A 24844-nucleotide genomic window follows, 5' to 3' on the forward strand; every position below is an offset into this window, starting at 1 on the left:
TAGGCAAGCAGCTTGGTGAGAAGGGAACAACTGTTGGCGCAATTATTAGAAAATGGAAGAAGTTCAAGATGACGGTCAATTACCCTCGGTCTGGGGCTCCATGCAAGATCTCACCTCGTGGAGCATCAATGATCATGAGGAAGGTGAGGGATCAGCCCAGAACTACACGGCAGGACCTGGTCAATGACCTGAAGAGAGCTGGGACCACAGTCTCAAAGAAAACCATTAGTAACACACTACGCCGTCATGGATTAAAATCCTGCAGCGCACGCAAGGTCCCCCTGCTCAAGCCAGCGCATGTCCAGGCCCGTCTGAAGTTTGCCAATGACCATCTGGATGATCCAGAGGAGGAATGGGAGAAGGTCATGTGGTCTGATGAGACAAAAATTGAGCTTTTTGGTCTAAACTCCACTCGCCGTGTTTGGAGGAAGAAGGATGAGTACAACCCCAAGAACACCATCCCAACCGTGAAGCATGGAGGTGGAAACATCATTCTTTGGGGATGCTTTTCTGCAAAGTGGACAGGACGACTGCACCGTATTGAGGGGAGGATGGATGGGGCCATGTATCGCGAGATCTTGGCCAACAACCTCCTTCCCTCAGTAAGAGCATTGAAGATGGGTCGTGGCTGGGTCTTCCAGCATGACAATGACCCGAAACACACAGCCAGGGCAACTAAGGAGTGGCTCCGTAAGAAGCATCTCAAGGTCCTGGAGTGGCCTAGCCAGTCTCCAGACCTGAACCCAATAGGAAATCTTTGGAGGGAGCTGAAAGTCCGTATTGCCCAGCGACAGCCCCAAAACCTGAAGGATCTGGAGAAGGTCTGTATGGAGGAGTGGGCCAAAATCCCTGCTGCAGTGTGTGCAAACCTGGTCAAGACCTACAGGAAACGTATGATCTCTGTAATTGCAAACAAAGGTTTCTGTACCAAATATTAAGTTCTGCTTTTCTGATGTATCAAATACTTATGTCATGCAATAAAATGCAAACTAATTACTTAAAAATCATACAATGTGATTTTCTGGATTTTTGTTTTAGATTCCGTCTCTCACAGTTGAAGTGTACCTATGATAAAAATGACAGACCTCTACATGCTTTGTAAGTAGGAAAACCTGCAAAATCGGCAGTGTATCAAATACTTGTTCTCCCCACTGTAGCTCCATGATCTTTTCTACATACTTTGTATCTGGTTTTAGTCGTTTAAGTTTACTATCCCAATGTCTTTTTTCCAATCTTTATTTTATTTTATTAATTTGTATTTTTTTGTGGCGCTGCGAAATGCATATATGGGAAACATTGGAGAGAGACAGAGAGATAGGAGGGTGTACCATGTTGACGATAAGCAGCAAATTCCTATTTGTCATCCATTAAGTTACAAAAGATATCAGATGTGCATTGAGGAGTACTTCAGGGGGAAAGATCGCTATTAATTTATTCATAATACCAACATCAACAACATCCCAACCTCTTTAAACACAAACAGTGAAATATTACACCGGAAAGCCTTCCAAGTCCATTCCTTGACAACAGCACACAACAAATGGGACAGAGAATTCTTCTCATATCATATACATGCTCTTATTCCATCTCATGCTGCATCCCCTAGCCTCCCTGTTGTGGCTGTAACAACACAACTACACAACAACACAAACAACACTGGCACGGCAGCCCAAGCCCTCTCTGTATTCATTATGCATGGCATTCCCTCAGAGATAGAGAGAGAGAAAGAGAGAGAGAGAGAGAGAAAGAGAGAGAGAGAGAGAGAGAGAGAGAGACAGAGACAGAGACAGAGACAGAGACAGAGACAGAGACAGAGACAGAGAGAGAGACAGAGAGAGAGAGAGAGAGAGAGAGAGAGAGAGAGAGAGAGAGAGAGAGAGAGAGAGAGAAAGACAGAGACAGAAAGAGAAAGCGAGAGAGAAAGACTGTGCACGCTTGGCATTTGCTCAGAGAGAGAGAGAGAGAAAGAGAACATCAGGCGTTGTGTAGCCGTCAGACAGAGAAAGCGTCCCAAATTGCACCCTATTCTCTATATCATGCACAACTTTTGACAAGGGCCCATAGGCTTCTGGTCAAAAGTAGTGCACAATGTAGGGAATAGGGTGCCAGTTAGGACTTAACCAGTGTGAGTTCTTCTGTGGGAAGCACAGTACCAGAGACGCGTTGAACTGACCGTCCATTCCACAACCCCCAGACAAAGCTCCTTTTATTGGGCCAGCTCTGCTATGTGCTGGCCTTCCAGGGCTTCGTCCCATATGGCACCTTACTCCCTTTATAGTGCACCTATGGGCCCTGGTCAAAAGTAGTGCACTATAAAGGGAATAAGGTGCCATTTGAGACGTACCCCAGCTCTGCTCTGGCCTCCCGCTCTCTAGCAGAGCTGTCTGTGTAAATAGTTTCATTGTAGTAAAACTGTTCAAGTAACGCACTACTCGCCACTAGGCCTGCAAATAAAACGACTGGGTCTATGTCCCAAATTCCACCATATATCGAACGACTTTTCAACAGGGCCCATAGGGAATAGAGTGCCACTTGGGACGTACCCTCGGAGTCAGTTTACTGAAGGGTTTAGCCGAGTGGAAAAAGTGTTCTCTGCTGGCGGCGTGCACTGCTAACCATGGTGGTTAACATTCTAGCTTCAAATCATCCCTGCATCCCGTCCCATTAAACTTAACAGAGCCCAAACTGGTTTAGAACCACACAGCACTACTTGCTTGGCTACTGGTATTCAGAAGTTTGCATAAAGATTTTACAAAAGTAGAATAATTACCAGTTTGTAGAACTGTTTCAGGATCCAAAGATGGTAGGAAGTTACAATCTGGTGGCCTGGGAGAAAGATAAGTAAGCAATGTCTTTACTGGCCTAAATAAACATGTCATAAACAATATAATGTGTTGCAATTCCAATGCCACAAACAATTCCACAATAATTTGCCTCAATCATTGGGCAACATGTTGGGAAATAAATACCTTTCTTTGTCTAACTGGCTGCTTTTCTCACTGTCATTGATGACCACCAGCTCATCTAGAAGGGATGTGGACTCCTTGGTAAACTTTTCAAAGACCTGAGAAGGAAAACACATTTGTAAATTGTGTGTCATTCAAAACATAACACAAATATGGACACAGGCAGAGATGAACTCAACTTGAACTTGCCTTCCTGAAACTATGAGGCTGATTTTGACATACAAGATATAAGATACTTTATTGCCACACAACCAATTTGGTGGTATTTGTTTGCATTTGTTTGTATTGTCATGGTGTTAATGTAAACATTGGTAATATGTACATTAACTTTATAAGCAAGTAATATGTCAAATCAAAAACGTCTTTGATCTAATCGAAAGCCATTATATCATTTTAGTAGTCTCAGGTTGCAAATCACTTCCAAATAAAATGTGGTGCTTTAAACAGTAATTGTACACAGTCACAGTGGGGATGTATTGCAATGGCGGCTTACCAGTCTTTTGTTCACCCAGTCTATGTGATCGTACACCAGACTTCCCCCAAACTCATCAGTAAGCTGACAGGGCTCGATGTAGCGTGTGAGCTTATTGGCAGATACCAGAATAACCTGGAACAGAGGAGTGGGAGAAAGTATTATATTGTAACTCTATGGAGTCAGAGCTGATTAAATCCCCACTGGTACAAATACTTATTTCATCATGACTAATCCCCTCCAGTTGGAAATACTACCCAAGGTTAGGCATAATAAATGCAACATTTAGAAACAATTGATCAAGCAGGCAGGACAAGGCCTAATCACAGCTGGTGGTCTGTTGCAATTATGACCTCTCGTACTGGGTAAAGAAAGTCCCCACATGAATGTTAAGAATTCAGACTAACTCTAGATAAAGTCCCCTCTTCGACACATCAATGTCGAAGTTCAAGTCAGACTTTCTCTAGATAGGAATCTGGGAATGTGGAATAGGAATCTGGGAGAGGCCTATGCAGACATGTCTCTCTCTAAACAAAGCCTGTTAGCCTCCACAGCTGTTCCTCCTATCTCTCTCTGACTCATCTTTCCTCCTGCCATATAGGCTTGTTACAGGCCTGTTGGTTCTGGTTCACGCTCTCTCTCTCTCTCTCTCTCTCTCTCTCTCTCTCTCTCTCTCACACACACACACACACACACAGACACGCTACAGGCCTGTTCAGATGTATCATGTGGATAAGAGGTAACAGTTGTCCATACAGATGAGAGGAACACCGGACCTGGGTTCAAATACTATTGCAAATATTTCAAATACTTTGAGCATTTGCTTTAGCCTGCCTGGAGTGACAGAAGGCTGGAGTTTGCAGTTTTGCAACTATTATATTGGTTCCATTGCGCTAGCATATTTTAAATGAATTCAAATAGTGTTTGAATCCAGGTGTGATGAGTACAGCTGAGTCAGTCTATCACCACCTGGGATAGACAGGACTAGGAAACATTTCGGACCTCTACACAAAAACACATCCCGGACACTTCCTGTCAGAGAGAAGGAAAATATTGTCATCAGGATCTCCAAATAACGTGACTTCTTGTCTACTCTTATGGGGTTGTAGCTTTTCCCCTGTAGAGATTTTGATATCTGCCTGATGTCATGTGTGGGTTTGTTGAGAAGTAACTGATCTATCTGGCAGCCATACCTGGTTGTTTGGAGTAAAAAGTGCAGGCACCAATGGAGTGTAAAGTGAAAAATAGATGTCTTGTCTTATTACTATGCTGTGATTCCTCACCAGTCTATGCTGTGATTCCTCACCAGTCTATGCTGTGAATATTACTCAGTGAATATCAGATATTACTCAACCTAACCTGTACACAGAGAAATCGCTCATACTCCCCTCACCAGAGAAGATTAAAGTGAGAGCTGCTGCAACGTCAACACATATACAACACGTATAAAGAGATAAGAGAGAGCTTAAGCCCAAATACAAGTGAACCCTCTGTATCCCAAATTCTCAGTAGTCTACGCTAATCTGGGTGGTTTGTTTTTAATCAAAATAAAGCTTTACATAATGTCATACTCTACCTTTAAATATACCGCCGGTATGGTGAACCTGAACATAATACGTCCTAGCTCCAACCAACCGCATCACACGCTGCAGAGACATGACTGCAGAGACCTGACTGCAGAGACCTGACTGGTGTGTGTATGCGTGTATGTGTTCGTGTGTGCATCACAAGCTGAAAGCAGAAACCCTGACTGGAAGGCTGCCAGCCCCTTGCACATATCCGCAAGGTTAGCCGTAGGATGCTAAACACATACTCCATCTAAAACACCACTACCATCAAACCTGAAGGACTATATAGTTAGAGGAATCAACCCTGAAGAACTACATAGTTAGAGGAATCAACCCTGAAGAACTACATAGTTGTGGTCCTAACCTGTACCCCCGCACATTGACTCGGTACCGGTACCCCCTCTATATACATTTACATGTACGTCATTTAGCAGACACTCTTATCCAGATATAGCCTCAATATTGTTATTTTATTTTATTGTGTTACTTTTTATTTTACTTTTTACTTTAGTTTATTTAGTAAATATTTTCTTAACTCTATTTCTTGAACTGCATTGTTAGTTAAGGGCTTGTAAGTAATCTTTCCAAAAATTGTTTACAGACAGATTATTTCACTTATCATTCACTGTATCACAATTCCAGTGGGTCAGAAGTTTATATACACTAAGTTGACTGTGCCTTTAAACATCTTGGAAAATTCCAGAAAATGATGTCATGGCTTTAGACGCTTCTAATAGGCTAATTGACATCATTTGAGTCAATTGGAGGTGTACCTGTGGATGTATTTCAAGGCCTACCTTCAAACTCAGTGCCTCTTTGCTTGACATCATGGGAAAATCAAGACCTCAGAAAAAGAATTGTAGACCTCCACAAGTCTGGTTCATCCTTGGGAGCAATTTCCAAATGCCTGAAGGTACCACGTTCATCTGTACAAACAATAGTACGCAAGTATAAACACATTGGGACCACGCAGCCGTCATACCGCTCAGGAAGGAGACGCATTCTGTCTCCTAGAGATGAACGTACTTTGGTGCGAAAAGTGCAAATCAATCCCAGAACAACAGCAAAGGACCTTGTGAAGATGCTGTAGGAAACAGGTACAAAAGTATCTATATCCACAGTAAATCGAGTCCTATATCGACATAACCTGAAAGGCCGTTCAGCAAGGAAGAAGCCACTGCTCCAAAACCGCCATAAAAAAGCCAGACTACGGTTTGCAACTGCACGGCCAAAGACCGTACTTTTTGGAGAAATATCCTCTGGTCTGATGAAACAAAAATAGAACTGTTTGGCCATAATGACCATCGTTATGTTCGGAGGAAAAAGGGGGCTCCTTGCAAGCCGAAGAACACCATCCAACCGTGAAGGACGGGGGTGGCAGCATCATGCTGTGGGGGTGCTTTGCTGCAGGAGGGACTGGTGCACTTCACAAAATAGATGGCATCATGAGGAAGGAAAATTATGTGGATATATTGAAGCAACATCTCAAGACATCAGTAAGGAAGTTAAAGCTTGGTTGCAAATGGGTCTTCCAAATGGACAATGACCCCAAGCATACTTCCAAAGTTGTGGCAAAATGGCTTAAGGACAACAAAGTCAAGGTATTGGAGTGACCATCACAAAGCCCTGACCTCAATCCTATAGAAAATGTGTGGGCAGAACTGAAAAAGCGTGTGCGAGCAAGGAGGCCTACAAACCTGACTCAGTTACACCAGCTCTGTCAGGAGGAATGGGCCAAAATTCACCCAACTTATTTTGGGAAGCTTGTGGAAGGCTACCCAAAACGTTTGACCCAAGTTAAACAATTTAAAGGCAATGCTACCAAATACTAATTGAGTGTATGTAAACTTCTGACCCACTGGGATTGTGATGAAAGAAAGAAATCATTCTCTCTACTATTATTCTGACATTTCACATTCTTAAAATAAAGTGGTGATCCTAACTGACCTAAAACAGGGACATTTTACTAGGACATGAGTTTAAATGTATTTGGCTAAGGTGTAGGTAAACTTCCGACATCAACTGTACATCCACTGGGCACACACTGGTTGAGTCAACGTTGTTTCCACATCATTTCAATGAAATAACGTTGAACGAACATGGAATAAACGTTTAATTGAAGTCTGTGCCCAGTGGCATATGACTAACAAGGCCAGGAAACACACACATAGGTTTTCTGTTCGCAAGTACATTTATTTATATCGCGATTAGCTTCCAAATTAGAAGGAAAACAACATAGCCTGAGGGTTTTGGTGAATATTGTGATGGCAGATTGGGCAACACTTTAGCCAAACCACCGAAAGACAAACAAAAAGAAAAACATAAGTGAAAACAGACCCTTCCCTTCTCTTCCACAGCCCAGTATGTATCAACTACATCTGGATAGAGACATTTGTACATGAAACCACCTCTTTAATATGTGAGCTGATGTCACGATCGTTTACGGACGAGAAGGACCAAGGCGCAGCGTGATATGCATTCTTATTTATTTACGTACTGAACACACGACAAAACAACAAACGAAACGTGAAGTCCAAGGTAGACAAATAACATACCTCACACGGAACAAGATCCCACAACTAACAGGTGCTAAACGGCTGCCTAAGTATGGTCCCCAATCAGAGACAACGAGCTACAGCTGCCTCTGATTGGGAACCACCCTGGCCAACATAGATCTAAACGATCTAGAAACTAAACATAGAAAACACAACATCGAAACTACACACCCTGGCTCAACATTTAAGAGTCCCCAGAGCCAGGGCGTGACAGTACCCCCCAAAGGTGCGGACTCCGACCGCGCAACCTAAACATAACAGGGTAGGGGCCGGGTGGGCATTCCGCCTCGGCGGCGGATCCGGCTCCGGGTGTGACCACCACTTACTCTCCACCTCCCCGTTGCGGCCCTGGTCTGGTCTGGACCTCGGCGCGCTGCTTCCCCTCTCCTTCCTCCCACGAAGTACCAAGCCCTGTCTGGACCCTGGTGTGGGAGACCCCGAACCTGGAGAGGGGCTGACGACGCGCACCACTGGCTTGGTGCGGGGAGCAGGAACGGGCCGTACCGGACTGGCGACGCGCACCACTGGCCTGGTGCGGGGAGCAGGAACGGGCCGGACTGGGCTGACGACGCGCACCATTGGCTTGGTGCGGGGAGCAGGAACGGGCCGTACCGGACTGGCGACGCGCACCACTGGCCTGGTGCGGGGAGCAGGGACAGGCCGGGCCGGCGACGCGCACCACTGGCTTGGTGCGAGGGACAGGAACAGGTTGGACCGGGCTGGCGACGCGCACCACTGGCTTGGTGCACGGGGCAGGAACAGGCCGGGCCGGCGACGCGCACCACTGACTTGGTGCGAGGGACAGGAACAGGCCGGACCGGGCTGGCGATGCGCACCACTGGCTTGATGCGAGGAGCAGGAACGGGCCGAACCATACTGGGAACACCCACCACTGGCTTAGTGCGGGAATCAGGAACGGGCCGGACCGGACTGGCGACACGCACCACTCGATTGGTGCGAGGAGCGGGACTGGGTTCCTTCATTAACCCCCGCTCCTTCTGCTGCCTAACCAGCTCCTCTCGCCGTGCCTCTACACTTTCCTTCTGCTCCCTCTGAACCAATGACCCCTTAATCTGGCGGCCTCCTCTGCTAAACGGCTGAACCGCTCTATCGCGGACTCCTGCTGCCTCGTCGTCCACGGCGTGAGCCCCCCCTAAAAATGTTTTGGGCTTGTCTCTCCCCCGTGATCATGGCCTCCATCCCTCTTGCCAGACTCTCGCTCATCTCCTCCCAAGTCCATCCTCTCTCCTCGTCAAGCTGCTTGATCCAGGATTGGTGGGATCTTCTGTCACGATCGTTTACGGACGAGAAGGACCAAGGCGCAGCGTGATATGCATTCATATTTATTTACATACTGAACACACGACAAAACAACAAACGAAACGTGAAGTCCAAGGTAGACAAATAACATACCTCACACGGAACAAGATCCCACAACTAACAGGTGCCAAACGGCTGCCTAAGTATGGTCCCCAATCAGAGACAACGAGCTACAGCTGCCTCTGATTGGGAACCACCCTGGCCAACATAGATCTAAACGATCTAGAAACTAAACATAGAAAACACAACATCGAAACTACACACCCTGGCTCAACATTTAAGAGTCCCCAGAGCCAGGGCGTGACAGCTGAGTTTACACCCCAGGGCCCGTATTTGAAAAGCGTCTCAGAGCAGGAGTGTTGATCTAGGTCAGTTTTTCCTTTTAGATCAACACTCCTACTCTGAGACGCTTTTCCAATATGGGCCCTGGGGTGTAAGCTCAGCTCAGAATCCTAATCGAAGTGCTTTGAATCTGAAAGGTAGATCGAGGGGCATTTTGTGTGAGCTCACAATCCTAAATGGTGTAGTTTTAAACTGAAAGGCAGATCAAGCAGAGCATTTTGTGCCAGGGTATAAAACTAGTGGCGTTATTGTTTAGCTGCGTCTCAGTGAGTCAGCTCTCTAGTCTCTACTATAAGTGTTGCTTTGTCTAACTGTGAGATCATTACATTAACACAATAATGTGTCCCCTCAAAATAGAATGGCCATGTTCGAGAACATCAAATCCATGATGTATTGTGGGTCAATTGTGACTGACTGATTTATAGTGCAAGGTGATTTGCAATGCAACGCATGTCAAACAAGCCAAATGGCTAGTCTTTTGAGATTGAGGTGGCAGGCACTACGAGTGAGACTTCACTCTTTCTACAGGGTTTTCATGCCCTGTTACATTCCCATATACTCCGGTATTCATGCCAGATTGGTTCTGGGTAGTAGATGCCATACAGGTCACCCAACCACTTAGTTCAAAGTTCATAGATATTTCATTCTCAACAGTAAAGTTCGATGAATACAAGCACCTGATCCACCCTGTCTAAACTAAAGTACACTACCGTTCAAAAGTTTGGGGTCACTTAGAAATGTCCTTGTTTTCAAAAGAAAAGCAATTTTTTGGTCCATTAAAATAACATCAAATTGATCAGAAATACAGTGGAGACATTGTTAATGTTATAAATGGCTATTGTTATGGAATATCTACATTGGCGTACAGAAGCCCATTATCAGCAACCATCAGTCCTGTGTTCCAATGGCACGTTGTATTTGCTAATCCAAGTTTATCATTTTAAAAGGCTAATTGATCATTAGAAAACCCTTTTGCAATTATGTTAGTACAGCTGGAAACTGTTGTGCTGATTAAAGAAGCAATAAAACTGGCCTTCTTGAGACTAGTTGAGTATCTGGAGAATCAGCAATTGTGGGTTCAATTACAGGATCAAAATGGCCAGAAACAAATAACTTTCTTCTGAAACTCGTCAGTCTATTCTTGTTCTGAGAAATGAAGGCTATTCCATGCGAGAAATTGCCAAGAAACTGAAGATCTCGTACAACGCTGTGTACTACTCCCTTCACAGAACAGCGCAAACTGGCTCTAACCAGAATAGAACGAGGAGTGGGAGGCCCCGGTGCACAACTGAGCAAGAGGACAAATACATTAGAGTGTCTAGTTTGAGAAACAGACGCCTCACAGGTCCTCAACTGGCAGCTTCATTAAATAGTACCAGCAAAACACCAGTCTCAACGTCAACAGTGAAGAGGCGACTCCGGGATGCTGACCCTCTAGGCAGAGTTGCAAAGAAAAAGCCATATCTCAGACTGGCCAATAAAAAGAAAAAATTAAGATGGGCAAAAGAACACAGACACTGGACAGAGGAAGATAGGAAAAAAGTGTTATGGACAGACAAATCGAAGTTTGTGGTGTTCGGATCACAAAGAAGAACATTTGTGAGACGCAGACCAAATGAAAAGATGCTGGTGGAGTGCTTGATGCGATCTGTCAAGCATGGTGGAGGCAATGTGATGGTCTAGGGGTGCTTTGGTGGTGGTAAAGTGGGAGATTTGTACAGGGTAAAAGGGATCTTGAAGAAGGAAGGCTATCACTCCATTTTGCAACGCCATGCCATACCCTGTGGACGGCGCTTGATTGGAGCCAATTTCCTCCTACAACAGGACAATGACCCAAAGCACAGCTCCAAACTATGCAATAACTATTTAGGAAGAAACAGTCAGCTGGTATTCTGTCTATAATGGAGTGGCCAGCACAGTCACCGGATCTCAACCCCATTGAGCTGTTGTGGGAGCAGCTTGACCATATTTGTACGTAAGAAGTGCCCATCAAGCCAATCCAACTTGTGAGAGGTGCTTCAGGAAGCATGGGGTGAAATCTCTTCTGATTACCTCAACATATTGACAACTAGAATGCCAAATGTCTGCAAGGCTGTAATTGCTGCAAATGGAGGGTTCTTTGACGAAAGCAACGTTTGAAGGACACAATTATTATTTCAATTAAAAATCATTATTTCTAACCTTGTCAATGACTACATTTCCTATGCATTTTGCTATATTTCCTATTCAAACTCATTTCATGTATGTTTTCATGGAAAACAAGGACATTTCTAAGTGACCCCAAACTTTTGAATGGTAGTGTAGGTCAACTTTAATTTTCAAGTATTCCCACCCCCCCAATTCCCTTTCATTTCCAATCCCAATAAATTGACCACCTCAGCCATCCAACAGAGCCATCTGGTCTAGCAGGGGAGTTATAATGAGGAAGAGCTAGAAGGGACTGCTGGTCCAGATCAACACAGAACTGTTATAGTGAGGAAGTGCTAGAAGGGACTGCTGGTCCAGATCAACACAGAACTGTTATAGTGAGGAAGTGCTAGAAGGGACTGCTGGTCCAGATCAACACATAACTGTTATAGTGAGGAAGAGCTAGAAGGGACTGCTGGTCCAGATCAACACAGAACTGTTGGAGCAAAAACAACAAGAAAGACCTCTACTGAGCAGTCTCTGGATTAGTTCCAGGACACTCTTTCCACACACACACTTACGTATATAAACACTCACAAAGACTAAGGCATGCACGCACACACGGTCACACATACGATCACACGCGGTCACACACACAGTCACACACACGGTAACACACACGGTAACACACACGGTAACACACACACACACACACACTGGGCTGACAATGCTGAAGACAGTAATGTTATACTGCAGCCTGCATCTGCTCTGGATATACATTACTGTTGCCAAGCAACATGATGACAGTATTAGTCAACGCTGAAGGAGACCAAGCTGCAGACAGAAGGTCAGACTAACTACTACTACCACGTATTCCTCCTTCATACTTCCATTACTATCAGACAAACTAGCATGTACTATCAGACAAACTAGCATACGCCATCATTTCATTACCATCACTCTGTTGTGAGGGGGCTTCTAGCACTAAAATATAAACAGGGAATACTAGCTACATCTCTCCTCTCTTCTATCTCAGAGAACAAAGATAGAAACTTGAGGAGTGTGTGTCCCACCCCTCTATTAACATAAATCCTTCAGGATGTATAGGAAGAGATGACAGAAGCCATATGGGAGGTTGAAATGGAGCACGATGCATGAATATTTAATAAGTAATATTAATCTAGCTCTGAGACAATGGTGACTTACTGCCATAAAGTTATACCTACTAAATCACCACACAGTGCACTTAAAAAAGTATAATGCTGCCATGCTGTCTACCACAACAGACCTTGGTCATCTACCTATCAGACGCAACTGACGAGAGCTTCATTTGCATAGTGGTCTATAACGTATTGTCAGCAATTCCTCTGGGGGTACAGTGCCTTGCAAAAGTATTCATCCCCCTTGGCGTTTTTCCTAATTTGTTGCATTACAAGCTGTAATTTAAAAGAATTTTAATTTTAATTTCATGTAATGGACAAACACAAAATAGTTCAAATTGGTGAAGTTAAATGAAAAAAATAACTTGTTGCAAAAAATTCTAAAAAATAATTAACGGAAAAGGGGTGCGTGCATATGTATTCACCACCTTTGTTATGAAGCCCCTAAATAAGATCTGGTGCAACCAATTACCTTCAGAAGTCACATAATTAGTTAAATAAAGTCCACCTGTGTGCAATCTAAGTGTCACATGATCTGTCACATGACCTCAGTATATACACTACCGTTCAAAAGTTTGGGGTCACTTAATTGCTTTTCTTTCGAAAACAAGGACATTTCTAAGTGACCCCAAACTTTTGAACGGTAGTGTATACACCTGTTCTGAAAGGCCCCAGAGTCTGCAACACCACTAAGCAAGGGGCACCACCAAGCAAGTGGCACCATGAAGACCAAGGAGCTCTCCAAACAGGTCAGGGACACATTTTTTGTAACGATCCCGGCTGTCTGAGTCGGGTCCTGTCTGGTGACTAGTGTTCCTGTTCGTAATCTCCAGTTTCCCGAGGGTTCGGGAACGCTCCGGGGAGCGCTCTTGTTTTCCGCACCTGCATCCCATCAGCAATCTGCACACCTGGTCCTGATCATCACCCTTCTTAGGCTCTGGCCGAACATCCAGTTCCTGCCGGATCGTTAGCCATGAACAGTAGGTGTATCAGAGTATCAGTCCTAGAGCGTCTAGCGTTAGTTTTGTTGTTTGGTACCTTGTTGGTTTATTGTTACTTACCTCCGTTTTTGTTCCATCTGCAGTCACTCGTCCGGAACCTTCACCCTACCTCTGCCTGATGGTCGGCGGCTGCCGAGCCATCACTGGACCAACAACTGCACCCTCAACAACTCATCCACGCCGCCCGCTCTGTCCCTGGATTATTCTGCACCTTTTTGAATCTGTAATAAACCCCTCACCTTCGTTCAACTCTCCTTGTCCTGGTCTGCTTCTGGGTTCTGTCTGAGGGAACCGTGACAGAACGATCCGGCCAGTAATGAACCCAGCGGACCTGGATTCTGTTCGCCATGCCATTACCCAGCAGGAGAAGATGTTGGGCCATCATAGCACGGTACTACAGGAGATCGCGTTGTCAGTTCGGAACCTTTCTACCGGTCTGACGGAGGTCCAGAACCAACGCCAGTGTCCGGTGGAGGACCCACTACCGGTTTCACCCATCTCGCCTGCCGCTTCTGAAGTTGTGTCCCTCCGTGAGCCCAAGGTTCCGACGCCGGATAAATATGAGGGGAGCTGGGAAGATGCCGTTCCTTCCTTATGCAGTGTGGATTAGTGTTCGATCTACAGCCCTACTCTTATGCCACAGACAAGGCTAGGATAGCCTTTGTGATTGAGTTGCTGCGTGGTCGAGCGCTGGAGTGGGCTTCAGCCGTTTGGGAACGACAGGATCCCTGCATGGCTTCATACCAGGGGTTCACGGCCGAGATGAGGAAGCTCTTCGACCATTCCGTCCGAGGGGAGGGGACGCAGCTAGGCGCCTGTTTTCTCTTCACCAAGGAACTGCGCAGCGTGGCCGACTTCGTGATCGAGTTCAAGACGTTGGCTGTGGAGAGTGGGTGGAACGAGGAGTCTTTGCAAGCGGCCTTTTACCAGGGTCTGTCGGAGCAGCTCAAGGATGAGTTGATCTCCTATCCGGAGCCTAGTGACCTGGACAGCTTGGTAGCCTTGTCTATTCGGGTGGATAATCGAGTCCGAGAGCGAAGGAGGGAGAAGCAATGGGGTCCGTCCAATCGATCAGCTTCTCAGTTCCCAGTCGGGTCGGGTGGTGGACCAGAACACGTCGATCATTCTCCACCACAAAGGATTAGTGGAGAGGACCTCTCTCCCGATTCTGAACCCATGCAAGTGGGGCGGCACGGGTTAACCAAGGAGGAGCGTCAACATAGACGTAAGACCAACTGCTGCCTCTACTGTGGTCGCTCGGGACATTACATCTCCACTTGTTCCCCGGCGGTCGTCAAACTGCCCGGCTCGCTAAAGTTGGGAGGACTTTTAGCGAGCCAGTTTCAACCTCTCAGTACCTCTGTCAGACCCCGCTTCCCGGCTACCCTTGTGAACAGGAATCAGAGCTTAGCGCTTAACGCTTTTGATCGATTCAGGTGCCGATGGAAGCTTTCTTGATGCCGAGTTGGTGGAACAGCTGGGGCTTTCCAAGGAGCAATTGCCGGAAGCCATTAGGCGACCACTCTGAACGGCAGTAGTCTGGCACGTATCACGATGAGGACTGAACCGGTTAAGATGCGGTTGTCGGGGAATCATTCTGAGATGATTTCATTTTTCATTCTGCCGTCTTCCCATGTTCCTCTGGTCCTTGGATACCCCTGGCTGAAGGAACACAATCCCACGTTCGATTGGGTGACGGGCAAGGTAACGAGTTGGAGCCTTGATTGTCATGCTAACTGTCTCAAGACTGCCTGCCCCCATTCGGTTCCCAGTCAGGTGATTGAGGCTAAACCCCCAGATTTGTCCCTGGTTCCCGAGACATATCACGATTTGGGGAAGTTTTCAGTAAGCAGAAGGCTCTGTCACTCCCTCCCCCACCGACCATATGATTGTGCCATCAACCTGGTCCCTGGAGCTGTCTACCCCAAGGAAGGTTATACAGTATCTCCCGACCTGAACGTGAGGCGTTGGAGACCTACATCAAGGAGTCCCTAGCTGCTGGTCTCGTTCGTCCCTCGTCATCACCCCTGGGGGCAGGATTCTTCTTTGTGGGTAAGAAGGATGGCTCTCTTCGACCGTGTATTGATTATCGGGGGTTGAATGACATCACGGTCAAGAACAAGTATCCCCTGCCCTTGATGAGTTCTGCCTTCGACTCCTTACAGGGTGCTACGGTGTTCACCAAGCTAGACCTACGCAATGCGTATCACCTGGTCCGGATCAGAGAGGGGGACGAGTGGTTGGCGGGTTTCAATACACCGATGGGTCGCTTCGAGTATCAGGTGATGCCGTTTGGACTGACCAATGCTCCAGCGGTATTCCAGAGTATGGTGAACGACGTCCTGAGAGATATGATCGGTCTCTTCGTGTTCGTTTACCTGGATGACATTCTGATCTTCTCGAAGGAACCTTCCGACCACGTCCAGCATGTCCGGCAGGTTCTGCAGCGATTGTTGGAGAATCGCCTGTTCGTGAAGGCCGAGAAGTGCGAGTTTCACGCCCACACGACATCCTTTCTCGGGTACATCATCTCCAGGGGAGAGATTAGGATGGACCAGGAGAAGGTTAGAGCGGTTCTGGAATGGGCCCAGCCCGGTACGAGATTGCAGCTCCAGAGATTTTTGGGGGTTTGCGAATTTCTACCGCAGATTCATCCGGGATTACAGCCGTGTGGCCGCTCCATTAACTGCCTTGACTTCCAGTATCAGGACCTTCAAGTGGAATCCGGAGGCGGATCGGGCGTTTCTGGATTTGAAGAGGCGATTCACCAACGCACCGATTCTCTCTCAACCGGACACGGGCCGTCAGTTCGTCGTTGAAGTGGACGCGTCTGATGTGGGAGTTGGCGCCATCCTGTCGCAGCGATGCTCCACGGACAGTAAACTCCATCCCTGCGCCTACTACTCTCGTCGCCTTTCGCCTGCGGAGAGGAATTACGATGTGGGTAACCGGGAGCTTCTCGCGGTGAAACTTGCCTTGGAGGAGTGGCGCCACTGGTTGGAGGGGCGGAGCAACCGTTTATTGTCTGGACTGACCACAAGAATCTTGCTTACGTGCAATCGGCTAAACGTCTCAACTCCCGTCAGGCCAGGTGGGCGTTGTTTTTCGGACGATTCAAGTTTTTCCTGACGTTCCGACCTGGATCTAAGAACGGCAAGGCGGACGCCTTGTCCCGGATGTTCTCCAAGACGGAGGAGAGTGGGTCCAAGACCGAGACAATTCTCCCCCGGAACTGCGTCGTGGGAGCAGTTATGTGGAAGATTGAGGAGGAGGTGCTGGCGGCCCTTCGGACTCAGCCCGGTCCCGGTAACGGTCCACCCGGTCGGTTGTTTGTGCCGAGTCGGTTCGTCCTGCTGTCCTCAAATGGTCCCACGCCAGCAAGATGGCTTGTCACCCTGGCGTGGCTCGGACAATGGCGTTTCTTCGCAGACGTTTTTGGTGGCCTGCCATGGCCGAGGATACTCGGGGGTTTGTTGCTGCCTGTCCAGTGTGTGCGCAGAATAAGAGTACCAATCGGCCCAGCTCTGGACTACTTCACCCCCCTTCCTATTCCCCGGCGACCATGGTCGCATCTGGCCCTGGACTTCGTCACTGGGTTGCCCGCTTCTGAGGGGAACACGGTCGTTCTGACTATCGTGGACAGATTCAGCAAGTTCGCCCACTTTGTGCCAATTGCCAAGCTTCCCTCTGCCTCGGAGACGTCCGAGATCCTGGTTAGGAGGTTTTCAGGGTCCACGGTTTGCCCAGTGATATCGTTTCCGACCGTGGCCCTCAGTTTACCTCTGCTGTCTGGAAGTCCTTCTGTTTGGCCATTGGAGCTACAGTCAGTCTCACATCTGGTTTTCACCCCCAATCCAATGGTCAGGCGGAGAGAGCCAACCAGAAGATGGAATCCACGCTACGCTGTCTGGTCTCTTCCAACCCCACCTCTTGGGTCTCTCAGTTGCCTTGGGTTGAGTATGCCCACAATACTCTTCCTACATCTGCCACTGGGATGTCTCCCTTCCAGTGCCTGTATGGCTACCAACCTCCCCTGTTTCCTTCTCAGGAGAAGGAGCTCTCAGTGCCTTCTGTTCAGGCCCATATTGTCGTTGCCACCGGACCTGGCATCGGGCCAGAAAGGCACTCCTTAGAGTTTCGGACCGGTATCAGCTCCAGGCGAATCGTCGCCGGATCCCCGCTCCCACCTATACCATCGGAGATAGGGTTTGGTTGGCCACACGGGATCTTCCGTTACGGACTGAGTCTAGGAAGTTGTTACCGAAGTTCATTGGTCCGTTTGTGGTGGAGAAGGTGATCAATCCAGTGGCAGTTCGACTCAAACTACCGAGGACGCTCAGAGTCCATCCCACCTTTCATGTCTCCTGCCTCAAGCCTGTCTTCCTCAGTCCTCTGTTGCCTCCTCCGCCTCCTCCTCCTCCTCCTCGGATGATCGGAGGTGGTCCTGCCTACACGGTGCGGCGCATCATGGATTCCAGACGGCGGGGCCGGGGTTTCCAGTATCTCGTGGACTGGGAGGGGTATGGTCCTGAGGAGAGGAGTTGGATTCCGCGGCGACAGGTCCTAGATGCGGACCTCATCAGTGACTTCTACCGCCTCCATCCTGGCGCTCCGGGGAGTCCGCCCGGTGGCGTTCGTCGGAGGGGGGGTACTGTAACGATCCCGGCTGTCTGAGTCGGGTCCTGTCTGGTGACTAGTGTTCCTGTTCGTAATCTCCAGTTTCCCGAGGGTTCGGGAACGCTCCGGGGAGCGCTCTTGTTTTCCGCACCTGCATCCCATCAGCAATCTGCACACCTGGTCCTGATCATCACCCTTCTTAGGCTCTGGCCGAACATCCAGTTCCTGCCGGATCGTTAGCCATGAACAGTAGGTGTATCAGAGTATCAGTCCTAGAGCGTCTAGCGTTAGTTTTGTTGTTTGGTACCTTGTTGGTTTATTGTTACTTACCTCCGTTTTTGTTCCATCTGCAGTCACTCGTCCGGAACCTTCACCCTACCTCTGCCTGATGGTCGGCGGCTGCCGAGCCATCACTGGACCAACAACTGCACCCTCAACAACTCATCCACGCCGCCCGCTCTGTCCCTGGATTATTCTGCACCTTTTTGAATCTGTAATAAACCCTCACCTTCGTTCAACTCTCCTTGTCCTGGTCTGCTTCTGGGTTCTGTCTGAGGGAACCGTGACATTTTTGGAGAAGTACAGATCAGGGTTTGGGTTATAAAAAAATATCAGACACTTTGAACATCCCACGGAGCACCATTAAATCCATTATTAAAAAAATTGAACCAATATGGCACCACAACAAACCTGCCAAGAGAGGGCCACCCACCAAAACTCACGGACCAGGCAAGGAGGGCATTAATCAGAGAGGCAACAAAGAGACCAAAGATAACCCTGAAGGAGCTGCAAAGCTCCACAGCGGAGATTGGAGTATCTGTCCATAGGTCCACTTTAAGCTGTACACTCCACAGAGTGGGCAGAAAAAAGCCATTGCTTAAAGAAAAAAATAAGCAAATACGTTTGGTGTTAGCCAAAAGGCATGTGGGAGACTCCCCAAACATATGGAAGAAGGTACACTGGTGAGATGAGACTAAAATTGAGCTTTTTGGTCATCAAGGAAAACGCTATGTCTGGCGCAAACCCAACACCTCTCAACAACCCGAGAACACCATCCCCAGCATTGTGGTGGCAGCATCATGCTGTGGGGATGTTTTTCATCGGCAGGGACTGGGAAACTTGTCAGAATTGAAGGAATGATGGATGGCGCTAAATACAGGGAAATTCTTGCGGGAAACCTGTTTCAGTCTTCCAGAGATTTGAGACTTGGACGGAGGTTCACCTTCCAGCAGGAAAATGACCCTAAGCATACTGCTAAAGCATACTGCTAAAGCAACACTGGAGTGGTTTAAGGGGTGAATAGTTATGCACGCTCAAGTTTTCTGTTTTTTTGGTCTTATTTCTTGTTTGTTTCACAATAAAAAAATATTTTGCATCTTCAAAGTGGTAGGCATGTTGTGTAAATCAAATGATACAAAACCCCCATAAAAACTATTTTAATTCCAGGTTGTAAGGCAACAAAATAGGAAAAATGCCAAGGGGGGTGAATACTTTCGCAAGCCACCGTATGTTGGTAATTGATAGGCTAAATTTGAGGGCTGTTGTGGAGCAGGAAAGCACAAAAAAATCACTAGAAAATCACTAGCCATTGCAATAACAACAAATCACATGAGTTGGCTATATAGCACAAACAGATCTTGGCCCAAGATAAAAAACACCATTGCTGAAGGGGTTCATGAGGCCAAATATAATACTGACTGAAGCAAAATAAAAAGCATAATCTCTCTACCTCTATCAATTTGTATGCCGCCCAACCACCAACATTAAAATCATTGGTTTGTGAAGGAAAGTCAATTGAATTCTGGTCATAATCTGTCCCTCTGGGAGGTGAAGGCGGATAGGATTCTGCTGCTCAGAGATGCAACATTATTAGGAGAGAGAGAGAGAGAGATCGAGAGAGAGAGAGCGAGGGGGAAGAAATAGAGGGAGAGATGTGGAGAGATAGAGAGAGGAGCGAGAGAGAGGGGGTAGTGAGAGAGAAGGAGAGAGAGAGATAAAGACAAGACACTCACCTCAAAGCCTAGTCTGTCCTTCTCCTTCCAGAAGCAGAAATGAGTGACCTTCTTGTCCCAGAATTCATCAGGCTTCACCACACACACCAGGGACACCTCTGCTGGAATCACATTCTACAGAAAATGGGATGATATCAAAAGAAAATAGTATTTCTTTAGCAAAATGGTATAGGCTTTGGGTGGTTTATTAGACACAGAAATAAACAGAAAGTGTTGTCCCAAAACACTTTTAGGTATGATTCTATTTGAAAGTCTGCTTACAAACATCTTGGAAACCATCAGTAACTGTATGTTAACATAACATAAAACTACTTTTGTTAATTTATCTAGTACACTCTTAGAAAATAACGTGCTATCTAGAACCTAAAACGGTTCTTCGGCTGTCCACATAGGAGAACCCTTAGAAGAACCCTTTTTGGTTGCAGGTAGAACCATTTTGGGTTCCATATAAAACCCTTTCCACAGAGGGTTCTACATGGAACCCAAAATAGTTATTTCTATCTGGAACCAAAAAGGGTTCTCCTATGGGGACAGCCAAAGAACCCTTTGGAACCCTTTTTTCTAAGAGTGTAAAAAATATACAGTGGGGAGCACAAGTATTTGATACACTGCCGATTTTGCAGGTTTTCCTACTTACAAAGCATGTAGAGGTCTGTAATTTTTATCATAGGTACACTTCAACTGTGAGAGACGGAATCTAAAACAATGCACTGATATCACATCTGATATCTTTTGTAACTTAATGGATGACAAATAGGAATTTGCTGCTTGTCGTCAACATGGTACACCCTCCTATCTCTCGTTCTCATATATGCATTTCGCAGCGCCACAAAAAAAATATAAATTAATAAAATAAAATAAAGATTGGAAAAAAGACATTGGGATAGTAAACTTAAACGACTAAAACCAGATACAAAGTATGTAGAAAAGATAATGGAGCTACAGTGGGGAGAACAAGTATTTGATACACTGCCGATTTTGCAGGTTTTCCTACTTACAAAGCATGTAGAGGTCTGTAATTTTTATCATAGGTACACTTCAACCGTGAGAGACGGAATCTAAAACAAAAATCCAGAAAATCACATTGTATGATTTTTAAGTAATTAATTTACATTTTATTGCATGACATAAGTATTTGATACATCAGAAAAGCAGAACTTAATATTTGGTACAGAAACCTTTGTTTGCAATTACAGAGATCATACGTTTCCTGTAGATCTTGACCAGGTTTGCACACACTGCAGCAGGGATTTTGGCCCACTCCTCCATGCAGACCTTCTCCAGATCCTTCAGGTTTCGGGGCTGTCGCTGGGCAATACGGACTTTAAGCTCCCTCCAAAGATTTTCTATTGGGTTCAGGTCTGGAGACTGGCTAGGCCACTCCAGGACCTTGAGATGCTTCTTACGGAGCCACTCCTTAGTTGCCCTGGCTGTGTGTTTCGGGTCGTTGTCATGCTGGAAGACCCAGCCACGACCCATCTTCAATGCTCTTACTGAGGGAAGGAGGTTGTTGGCCAAGATCTTGCGATACATGGCCCCATCCATCCTCCCCTCAATACGGTGCAGTCGTCCTGTCCCCTTTGCAGAAAAGCATCCCCAAAGAATGATGTTTCCACCTTCATGCTTCACGGTTGGGATGGTGTTCTTGGGGTTGTACTCATCCTTCTTCTTCCTCCAAACACGGCGAGTGGAGTTTAGACCAAAAAGCTCAATTTTTGTCTCATCAGACCACATGACCTTCTCCCATTCCTCCTCTGGATCATCCAGATGGTCATTGGCAAACTTCAGACGGGCCTGGACATGCGCTGGCTTGAGCAGGGGGACCTTGCGTGCGCTGCAGGATTTTAATCCATGATGGCGTAGTGTGTTACTAATGGTTTTCTTTGAGACTGTGGTCCCAGCTCTCTTCAGGTCATTGACCAGGTCCTGCCGTGTAGTTCTGGGCTGATCCCTCACCTTCCTCATGATCATTGATGCCCCACGAGGTGAGATCTTGCATGGAGCCCCAGACCGAGGGTGATTGACCGTCATCTTGAACTTCTTCCATTTTCTAATAATTGCGCCAACAGTTGTTGCCTTCTCACTAAGCTGCTTGCCTATTGTCCTGTAGCCCATCCCAGCCTTGTGTAGGTCTACAATTTTATCCCTGATGTCCTTACACAGCTCTCTGGTCTTGGCCATTGTGGAGAGGTTGGAGTCTGTTTGATTGAGTGTGTGGACAGGTGTCTTTTATACAGGTAACGAGTTCAAACAGGTGCAGTTAATACAGGTAATGAGTGGAGAACAGGAGGGCTTCTTAAAGAAAAACTAACAGGTCTGTGAGAGCCGGAATTCTTACTGGTTGGTAGGTGATCAAATACTTATGTCATGCAATAAAATGCAAATTAATTACTTAAAAATCATACAATGTGATTTTCTGTATTTTTGTTTTAGATTCCGTCTCTCACAGTTGAAGTGTACCTATGATAAAAATTACAGACCTCTACATGCTTTGTAAGTAGGAAAACCTGCAAAATCGGCAGTGTATCAAATACTTGTTCTCCCCACTGTATATAACCCTGTAGTGCGTCACAGTTTTTTCATTAAATCCTGCAGTGAATTTCCCCAGACAGTGGCAGGCAGATTGTACATTTCATACTGTCATCCTATCTATCCTGGTCCTGTTTCTACAGAGGTCTATAGATAGCAGGGGACTGGAGATTTCTGCCAAGAGCATTTTATACTGTATAGCCAATCTGCAGTGACAAAACCAGGTCAGGGCAGACAGGGCAGAATGCAGACTGAAGTAGACCTGGGTTCAAATAGTATTTGAAATCTTTCAAATACACTGAGCGTTTGCTCTCGCCTGCCTAGAGTGCCAGTTTTGGGACTCTTCTATTGGTTCATTAAGCCAAGGAAGCTCAACCAGGCACAGCTAAAGTATTTGAAATTATTTCAAATAGTATTTGAACCCAGGTCTGGGGCAGGCAGACTGCAGACTACAGCAGAGACAGACAGAGCTCAGCTTGTCTGTTGATGTAGGCCACACTGCAGAGTGGATGGTCAGAGCCTGGGTCCTGTTCATTAGGCATCAAATGGACAAAACTGACTGAAACAGGGAGGGACAACCTGGACTTGCTAATTTTTCGTTGTCAAATGTTTGGCTACAGTTTGCCCTAATGAGCCCAACCCAGAGCCTGGACTTCAGGGGAAAACGTTGTTTAAAGGTATAATTAGGCAGATGGAGAAATTACACAGCCCAGTCAGGAGATCGATTAGCCTACTCTTCTTGAAACCTAATCAGCTTAGATTCCCTTTTGTCTTAATTAGTTCTCACTTGATTGCTGGCGATGCATTTGATCTGAGATGTCTATTTATTTTATTATTTTAGTTTATTTGTCAGGGACCATGCACAATGCATATTGCACCAGATGTAACTACATAGCCCAATCACTGTAATGTTTTATGGCACAGACAGAATGCAACATCTGGGTTGGACCACCATTTTATTTCTCCTCCAAGGCTTTTTGTCATGTTCTGATTGGCAGAGAGCTGTTAATGTGGTGGAGGTAGGCCTAGATGGTTCCCCTGTGGGAACTTCATGTCCACATCTGTCTGCTTCTCACTCAGACATCTGCTCCTCTATTGTATACTGTGCTAATTAATCATTAACCTTTTACTGCAGTGGACTAAATCAGGGTCACACAGAGTGTTCTTGGTAGTCTTAAACAAATCTACTTTTACAACAAAAGTATACTCACACACATGGTTATGGGCTTAAAGAAAAGAAGACACCTGTACCATGTCAGATATAGAGTTGAAATGTATTAAATGTTGAGTTTGCATCCCAATATTACACTTTATATACATCACAGACTGCGTTTAAAAACATATATGTTTATGAATTATGAAATAATGAAAAATATTAATAACATTCCACCCATTTGGTCACTAGGTCATTTGACTGCAGGAAACGGCTACATCATTACAATCATGAATATTCACAGGGATAATTATAGTCATGGGTTTTAAAGTGTTAAATCTACTGAACATTGTTAAATAGGCCATTGGGAACAGAACAGAACACATCATCATGTTAAAGTATTTTGATATCCTCACTCTAGGGCTGGGCAATATATCAAATTAATTTTCATTAATGTTTTAGCGCGATATTCCAAATGCCTGTATCGCTAGTTTTTTTGTAGCGTTTATGTCTTTTTGGCCTCGTCTCCTTCGCTCCTTCTGTGCTGTGTCCTTCCCACTCACACACAGACACCAATCCCCTCCCTCTGCCACTCAGAACAACCACGACGAAAGATTAGAGCTCTGCTACCCGACCCGAGCCCCACATTATACGTTGGGTTGGGAAGGGTAGGGTCTATTTTTTCATCAATAACTAAGGTACGGACAGGGCTCGGGTATCACTAAATTGATCACTAACATTTTGAAGCTGAACCATTTGCTCGTGCTCAGTCATATCTAACTAAGATCATAACATGGCGTCAAAAGTGCTTCAACCTCGTCAAATATAAAACAGGAGCAATTATTTCACAGAAAATAATAACGTTCCTTGATTTTTCTCAGAGTTTAGAGTGGCAAAAAGTAGCTAACCGCTCACTGCTCTGTCATCTCTTGTCCTTCAGCAGAGCAGCCTAAACCGAGCCATTGCTATGGATACTCAGACTTAGAGCGCCATTAGCTGCCTGCTCGGAGGGAGAAAGTGAC

The 24844-nt window shown here is 46.2% G+C and overlaps 1 protein-coding gene across 4 annotated transcripts in view; it reads right to left on the reverse strand.

The window, feature by feature from the left end:
* Positions 1 to 24844, reverse strand: part of LOC121554952 (SEC14 domain and spectrin repeat-containing protein 1) — a 62024-nt gene that overhangs the window by 18514 nt on the left and 18666 nt on the right. For all 4 annotated transcript variants that reach the window (XM_041868668.2, XM_041868665.2, XM_041868667.1 and 1 more), the window contains exons 6-9: positions 20141 to 20254; positions 3460 to 3573; positions 2970 to 3064; positions 2771 to 2826 (exon numbers count right to left, since the gene is read on the reverse strand). In XM_041868668.2, the coding sequence (XP_041724602.1) occupies positions 2771 to 2826; positions 2970 to 3064; positions 3460 to 3573; positions 20141 to 20254 (379 nt within the window). The remainder of the gene's footprint in view (positions 1 to 2770; positions 2827 to 2969; positions 3065 to 3459; positions 3574 to 20140; positions 20255 to 24844) is intronic.

Source organism: Coregonus clupeaformis, chromosome 40 (genome assembly GCF_020615455.1).
Source record: "Coregonus clupeaformis isolate EN_2021a chromosome 40, ASM2061545v1, whole genome shotgun sequence".
Taxonomy (NCBI): domain Eukaryota; kingdom Metazoa; phylum Chordata; class Actinopteri; order Salmoniformes; family Salmonidae; genus Coregonus; species Coregonus clupeaformis.